At 30.6% G+C, this 8264-nt stretch overlaps 1 protein-coding gene across 1 annotated transcript; it reads right to left on the bottom strand.

The window, feature by feature from the left end:
* Window positions 1-3322: 3322 nt before the first annotated feature.
* On the bottom strand, window positions 3323-7506 carry LOC139522515 (ceramide kinase-like). Its single transcript, XM_071316004.1, has 8 exons — window positions 7380-7506; window positions 6935-7105; window positions 6523-6645; window positions 6118-6181; window positions 5416-5783; window positions 4919-5125; window positions 4489-4673; window positions 3323-3977 (listed from the first exon to the last, which is right to left on the bottom strand). The coding sequence occupies exons 1-8, from the start codon at window positions 7462-7464 to the stop codon at window positions 3774-3776; spliced, it is 1407 nt and encodes a 468-aa protein (XP_071172105.1). The 5' UTR covers window positions 7465-7506; the 3' UTR covers window positions 3323-3773.
* Window positions 7507-8264: the final 758 nt, after the last annotated feature.

Genomic DNA, 8264 nt, shown 5'->3' with positions numbered 1-8264 from the left:
TTTAGGTCGTTTCTGTGTGTGTTACATTTTAATGTTGTGTCGTTGTTCTCCTCTTATATTTAAGCGTTTCCCTCAGTTTTAGTTTGTTACCCCAATTTTTATTCCATCGATTTATGAGTTTTTAAGAGCGGTATACTACTGTTGCCTTTATTTATCTATATTTAAACCTCATTCGCATAGATTATGTGATCTTAAGACTAAATACGCGTTAACTACAAATATTTACGACTTAATACCTTTAGAACAGAAACTTATTTTCTACCTTCAAACAGCTCCCCGAAATTCCTAACTTTATAATACGTTAATGTATGTTATTGTTTATTCACATAATGGGAAATATATGTTTCGATGGTTACATTCTGTGTACAATAGTATACGAACATCTTTTACCTAGGTAACTGTAGGTACATTAAACTGAGGATGTTATTAACACATCCGATGAATAATAAAGGTGCACACGGGTTGCTGTAAAGACAAATATATGTGATAATCAAACTATGTACGTATGATCATTCTTATCATATCACGAAATCAAAAACGGAATATTTCGATGTGGTTTGAAATATTTGAAAAAAAACAACAAATGAGTCTGCTGTACTTTACAAATGTTAATATTCGAGACATTTCAAAAGTATTCTCCATTATCTTACCGATAATTATGTAAAGTACATTTGATTGCATTGACAAGTAAACATTTTTATATCCAAAGTTTCAAGACTAAAACGTCTTTTTATTATCATTACAGTGATAAGAAACTGTTTGTCAAGATTGTATATTTTTAATGTCAAATGGAAGATAGTTTACACTTTAAATCCTTTAAACGATTTATTGTAACTTCTTTATAATGAAAGAGTAAACAATAAATGTCGTATTTAATGGCTATGGGATACACTTTCAATTACTACATTTAAAAAGGCAGTCATAAAATGGTCTACCGAATCATCCCAGATTAAATTTCCTTTTAATAAATTTGTAAACCTATTTGAGATTTTTTACGTATGGATAATAGTTAAGCTATGTATTAGTTTCAAGTGAATAAGGCCTTATTTTATTTTACGCAACTGAATTTGAAACTAGTTCGTTGTACTGGACAGCGACTATCTTGTTATTATGTCTTTTAATGTGTACACTTGATTTTGCATTTATTTTCTGAGTTTCTATTAAAGAAAGAAGAAAACTACGCAATGAAAAATAGCAACATCTTTTTCTATAACGGAATAAAACGTATGTTTAGTGGAAAGGATTACAAGTCTAGGATGTATGGAGCATATGTATTCAAGTTGAAAAACTGCTATTGAAAAAAAAAATAAAGCTGATATGTGCATGTCTGATATGTGTTTCAAATCAAATTAACAAGCAAAATATTCCTTCAATGGCAACAGTTGACGGAGACTTCCATCCTATATACGTTTAAAACCAATGTTCATACGTAAACCCAAAGTACCCCCTATTTTCCACATGAATACGTTACCGAAGAGTAGGTTTCTTGAAAGCAACAAAATAAAAATGTTTGGAAAGTACGCCTTCTAGTGTTAGTTTTCACTAACTAGATGCCTAAACATTGTAAGCAACATTTTTTTAAACCAAGGGTCACAAGTTGTATAGTATTGTTTGTATTTTGGTCGTTTTTGTGTTTTGCTATGTTGTTGTCAGTTTATATGTTTTAATGTCCCTTTTGTATCTTTCATGTCTATTTTGCCCCTATCATGTCATTACTTGCAGGGCTGATAACTGGGTTTCGTTGAATATCGTAGCAGGCAGTAAAGTCGCTACGCCTTACTGAGATTCCTATCTATGTGGACAGATATAGTCGTAGTAAGCCTATTAAAACGGCAGCAATATGAATCCTACGCCATTTTACACGTTCGTTATGTTTTATGTATTTTCAATGTTTTTGGATAGCAATAGAAAAAAAATTATGTTAACTTGACCTTGTAAGGTTAAGTCAAATTGTATGAGAACTAACGAATCTGAAGTTGTGTGCATCCCTGAAGTGTCAAAAAGGTATGACACGTCGGGTTGTTGTCTCTTTGGCACATGCCCCATTTCCATTCTCAATTTTATGACAATTTAAGAAAAGGATTGAGTTAACACTTTTTTTTTAAAGATGCATGTATAATGACTATATGTCGCACCAATGCATCAATAAAGCATAAAACTCCTTTCATGTCTAAAAGCTTCCAAAGTTTCTATGAGAATTCATGAAAATCATATCTTGGAATAAGGTTTTTTATATGCACATATTTCTTGCAAAAGCAAAATATAATGTTTGTAGTATGACACTATTTATTGCCTTTATTTCCTTATAATTGAACTTCATGCTAAAGTTGTACTAACAATGTATTTGAGCTCCTGATTATTCATGTAGATATTCAATTATATTTCTCTTTGAAACGAAGCATGAAAATAATATCCGTGCCTTCGATTTTTTTTTACAAAAAACAAAGGGTATGGAGTATTCATCCTCACAGAAAATCAATACATGCACAGCAAAAAACACAAAAAATCGCTATTCAATTATATTCGCATAAGTTATGTCTCTTTGAAACGAAGCACATAAATAATATCCGTGCCTTCGATTTTTAGTGTTTTTTTGCTATGCATGTATTGATTTTCTGTGAGGATGAATACCCCATACCCTTTGTTTTTAAATTAAACATAACGAAATATCTAATGAATGAATAGTGACTCTAAAAAGAGCGGGAGTGTGAACCAGCTCTCTGTTTTTAAGTGAAACCTTTACACTGGTCCGTTCATTCTATTTCATTCTAATCATTCTACAGAACAGGGCTTGCATATTCTGAATTGCTTTAAAATTCTAAATAACGCAAATTGTTATGGAACAAACATTTTAGTAAAGTTTTGTGTAAGGACCTAAGTGTTCATTTATTCCCAAAAACGGCGTGTATAAATGTCATCGATTGTAATATAAATGATTCAACCAGTTTAATGTGTTTTCGATGTTGTGAACTGTTTTAATTTAGAATAGTTTTTGTTTTGTTTTCAGTAAGCAATAACAAGAACATAATTGAAAACAACGTAGACCATGTATATGTTAAAACAGACAATGCCATGAGAAATGAGAATAAAGAACAACAATCTACAAAACATTGCACAGAAAACTAAGCGTAAACATCAACAATAACACCAAATGTTTCATATGTCTATATTTTTCATTCGATTATTGGTCATCTTCAATAAGACATAGGAAGATGTGGTATGAGCGCCAATGAGACAAATCTCAATAAACATTACGTTCTCTATCTGGTTTTGGTGCTTTGATTTAGTATAGTCTGATAACATATAAAAAAAATACAGATTATTTTTTGGTTTTTTATTTAAGATTCTACAAGCTACATAGTAGTTACATGTAAAACAACATAGTTGTGACTAGTAAAACAGTTATATTTCTAATTTACAAACTAGAACAAGCTGCATAGCAGTTACAGTTAGAGTATGGCCACGTGGTCATATGTTTTCATCATTACTATGCTTCGTTGTTGGTCCACGCTTCTCGACTATTCATGTCAACATATAGCTGAACATAGTTTAGGAAGCTCATAAACACTCTCATAGTAATCTCTAATCCAAGTCGATATTTCCTCGGCTCTGCAACATCTCGATTCTGTATTGTCTTTAAAGAACACACTTTATTGACATACACATTTCTTTCGAGGCCTTCACGCACTGTCTCTTCTTGAGGTGCACAGTGGAATTATTACAGCTTTCACAATGCTTTGGTGGCATTTCTTCATTTAATTGTCTAGTAATGTTCACCCGGAAGCATTTCCAAAGATCCTCACTGCTTTCTTATGTAGCTTTACATCAAACTCAGGCTCTGTTATTCGAATGACTTCACCATCACAGTTCAGGAAGAAATCTTTTTGAAGGGTTTTCGTATTTTCAGAAACTGTAGCATTCAGCAGTCGGACTTTATAACTAGAAACTTTGTGTTTGCTTACAAATTTGTAATCATACTGTAAAAATAAATTGAAATTACTTAATCGTTTTATTAACTTAATATATTTACCATTATAATGAAAATTCTGATATATATGATAAAACTTTTTTAATAAAATTACTTTGGAAGTTAAATGTCAACAGAAATATATGTTGTTTCATTTGCCATCATACCACATCTTCATTTTCATATATGCAGACAAAATGTATCATTTTATTTAGTGTTTTGCAGATTTCTGCTATAGTCGTTTTCTAGTTGTTTGTTTAATGACATGATTTTGTAAGGCTCTTTTAAGCTTATGAGTAATGTTTCTCACTGTTGTATTGTCCTGCAATTCTAAAAATCATATCAACAGCAATTTGATAATTGATTTTAAGTCCAGATTTTAAATTTTAATTTTTTTTTTATGTAATTGTACTTTCGATTAACTATTAAAATGTAATACATAATGTGTTTTTGTTCCGTTCTATAGATATACATTAATTGTGAATAGTGTTTAAATTGACAGCTTTTTTTAAAGTACTTACACAATCGGGTTGTTCGTTTTTCACTTTGGTTAGCTGTGACACATGGTCTGACAATGTACATTTATGAGTGGTGTACACCATAAGTGAATCTTGTCCGAAACTTGGAATCATTCTTCCTGATTTTTCTTTCATCATAATGGCATGTGTATCTACTGCATATACACGTCCTTCTTCCTTTTCACATTCTGGAAAACAATCAAGTATTTATTAAACAATTTGAAATGCCTGTGTTCAAATAAAACTGAAAAAAGTTACATGGGAAGTGATTTAAACAAAATTTATAATTTTCCAGGACTATGTTTTTTCAGCAACATTAAGAAAACCCTATTGTTAAATGGTTTTTATACTTCAACTTTAGTTTAATATAAAAAAAGATATTTGTTAAAAAATAATCAATCATACGATAAATAGTATAGTTTCAAAGACATACCTTGGACATCTGAACTGTCAAGTACACCTGGTGTGGATTTAGTTCGTTGTATTTTTGATTTACTTGAAGGTATCATGAAGCCATTTGGAAGGGATATTTGTTTTCCCAATCCCTTTATTCGTTTTGTTGCTTTTTCTTTGTTAGCTGAATAATATTCTATTTCTACATCAATTTCCCTTCTCTTAAACATCGAAGCCACAGGGACAACTGTAAAAAAATATAATATATATATATATTGTACAAGCTTTTTAATCGATAAATTGAATAGATTTAAATATTGTTGACAAAGACTAGGTATTAAAATAGTTTTATATATGAGAATTGATATACAAATGTGTTTTTATCCTATTTTTGGCTTTCCATTTTCATTTACAATTATCTAGAACATAAGTAAAATTTCGTTTGTTTGTTATTTAAAACTATAGACAGGATCTTTTCCTGTTGTCAAATATTTAGCAACTGAATCAATATTTGAATTCTTAAAATATTATACATACCATTATATCTTAACGGTCCCATCCACCGAAACTTCTCACAGTCGTGCATCATATCACCAAACAGTCCAAATCCAAGAATCAGTGCCGAATATGACAAAAGTTTGCCTCCTTCGTGAGCACTACAAACGTTGGACTCGACGTTGCCACCAAGTAATATATGGAGAACAGCAGTGCGTGCACATTTCGTCCCATGAAGATATTGAACAATCACGTTACCAGAGCCTGCTGGAATGATGCCCATAGGAATTGATGCTGACACAATGTCAGTATTGTGACAATTTACATTTACATTGTTGTCTCGTTGAACACGTGCAATTAGTCCATTCATACACTCACAGTATAAACCATCACCTCCTACTGTTACTATACTATAATTAAAAAATGACGTTAACATAAATTACAAGTTCATTTGCCACAAGCAACAAAAAAATATGTCATACATACATTATTAATGCTCTGCTGAATAAATGTTGTGTACAAGTTTTAATAAACATTTTTTTTAAATATATATCTGGGTTTGTTTTTTGTTTTTTGTTTTTGTTTTTTTTTTCATTAGATTACGTTATTTTTATTTTGTTTTAAAGTGTTTACAAGATTTTGTCTTATTTATCCAAAACTTTTATTTTGAATCGATAACATATTTTGTTATCGTAAATAATCATTAGCTTTTATCAATGGGATGTTAAAAACTACTTCACCTACCCGTCAATATTCGATAGATTGTAGTTCTTCAGGATATCAGTAGGCTCTTTCTGTTTTTTAGTTACTGCAATAAAAAATAAATAAACACTGTAGTAATAATGGATTGTTTTTACCCGCACCCTTTGTGTGTTTAAGGTCGATTCGAAATTCAACCTGTACGATCCTTGTTTTTGTTTTACTAAACATATTTTTTATAAAGTATACTGCAAGAAACAAGCTTTATTCAATTTTTTTGTAAGTCTAGTTCTTGAGAAAAATGCAACCAGAATTTTTAACCGCTGTACCCCCACTTTCGGAATGGGAATATAATTCAAATAATTCAAATAATAAAATATTTATAAGCAGAATATGATAATATAACTTACAGAACATTTAAAAAAAAAATTTCTGAATAAATAGACTTACCAATGACATGAGCTTTCAAGCCACAGAGTTGAAATAAAGGAGCTGCAACTTTTTGGTATATTTTCATTCCTTTCCTCTTACCACTATTTGGGTTGATGATTACTAGAAGCCGCCTTGGACGATCTTAAATGACAGAATGGAATAATAAGACATTTGAATACACATGATCAAGTATGAGTTCATACGAAATTATCAAATATCAGCGATTGTCTATTGTCATATTAATTTATAATCTGTATTATCCATGCATATAAATATATTGACACGCTATTTCTGTCGTCAGTACATACCAATTAAATATCTAAAACAGTTTACATCTATATTACAAGTATAATGTACAACTAAATTGAATACTATACAGCTAAAACATATTTAAGTTTTGACTCGATAAAACTGTTGTTTAAATAAATACCTTTTAATATATGTTCGATATCACTGTGCAACATTTGTGCATCCTCTTCATCTCCATGAAGAACCAAAGTTTTCACTTTAAGGTTCATATTTTTCTTCTGTATCACATAATGCACATTTAGATTTGTACGTTCCAACACAGATTTTAACAGATAACGTATCTCGATAGATGCTGAAAATAAAAATAAATAAGTCGTTACTTCAGTTGTTTCTTCAAACGAAGGAAAGATGCAAAACACAAAGTTTATGATTAACTATGTGTACTTATCTAGTATACACGTAACACAATATGCATTTTCTCTTAAAATTAAAAAAACGAAACACGAATTCAATTAAATAGACACCACTCGTGTAACAGTGTACAATACAACAGTTATTAAAAGATTATACACTTGCGCATTGCTTCGTTGAAATAAAATCAGTAATTGTGAAAGTTTGTTTCGTACCAAGTAAATTATTTTCTTCACTTGTAACAGTCATCACACCTCCTTCCAAGCTCACATTGACATGGTTGTCGTTTAAGTAAAGCATTTTATTTTTGTTTGTATTTTAACAAAGTTAAATTTATTGAATGATTGTTGTAAAGTCGGCTTCTCTTATATAGTATGTCATCTACGTAAACAGATAGAAACCGCGATTTTATAAATAGAACAATGGAAAAACTTACCTTGGTAGACGGCCTACTACGAAATAACAGGAGTGATAACCGGAAAATATTGATCATGTGACTTACGATGGGTACATCCCCGTATGCTGCTTAATATTCTTTTGATTGGCGTCTTAAAATTTAAATATCGATCTGTTTATTGTAACAACTGGAATCATTTCATAACCATGAATGTAAACTGTTGATGAGATTGATATGAGCTGAAGTATTAAACTTTGCACGACTACTTTTCATTTTATCTTTGATACTATGGTAATGCAAATTATTCAAGATTATTTTCTACGCATTTCAACATTAGAATCTAAATTTACTTTTATTTCTAAAACAAGTATCTGACGATTGCAAATCTCTATCTCAATTGTAGATTACTAACATTGTGTCGAAACCACTCCTGGTAGACTACGAGTCCCTACGGATTCAATCCTGCATGCGACAAGTGCTTCGGCTCTGGAATAGTCAAAATGCAAGTTTGACTATAAATTAGCAGTAGTATATAATTTTACTTGTACAGATAATGTAACTTCCAGAAAAATGTGACCTTAGACAGTTTGTGTTGTTCTGTATTAGTCTGTTTACTTTTTTGTGATTTCAAGACATCTATTTTATTTTTGTTCTTTTTTTTAAGGCTCAAGTGTATCTGAGGGAGCTTATTCCAGAAACAAGT

The sequence above is a fragment of the Mytilus edulis genome, chromosome 1 (genome assembly GCF_963676685.1).
Source record: "Mytilus edulis chromosome 1, xbMytEdul2.2, whole genome shotgun sequence".
NCBI classification, from domain to species: domain Eukaryota; kingdom Metazoa; phylum Mollusca; class Bivalvia; order Mytilida; family Mytilidae; genus Mytilus; species Mytilus edulis.
This window is presented reverse-complemented; position numbering and strand designations above follow the sequence as displayed.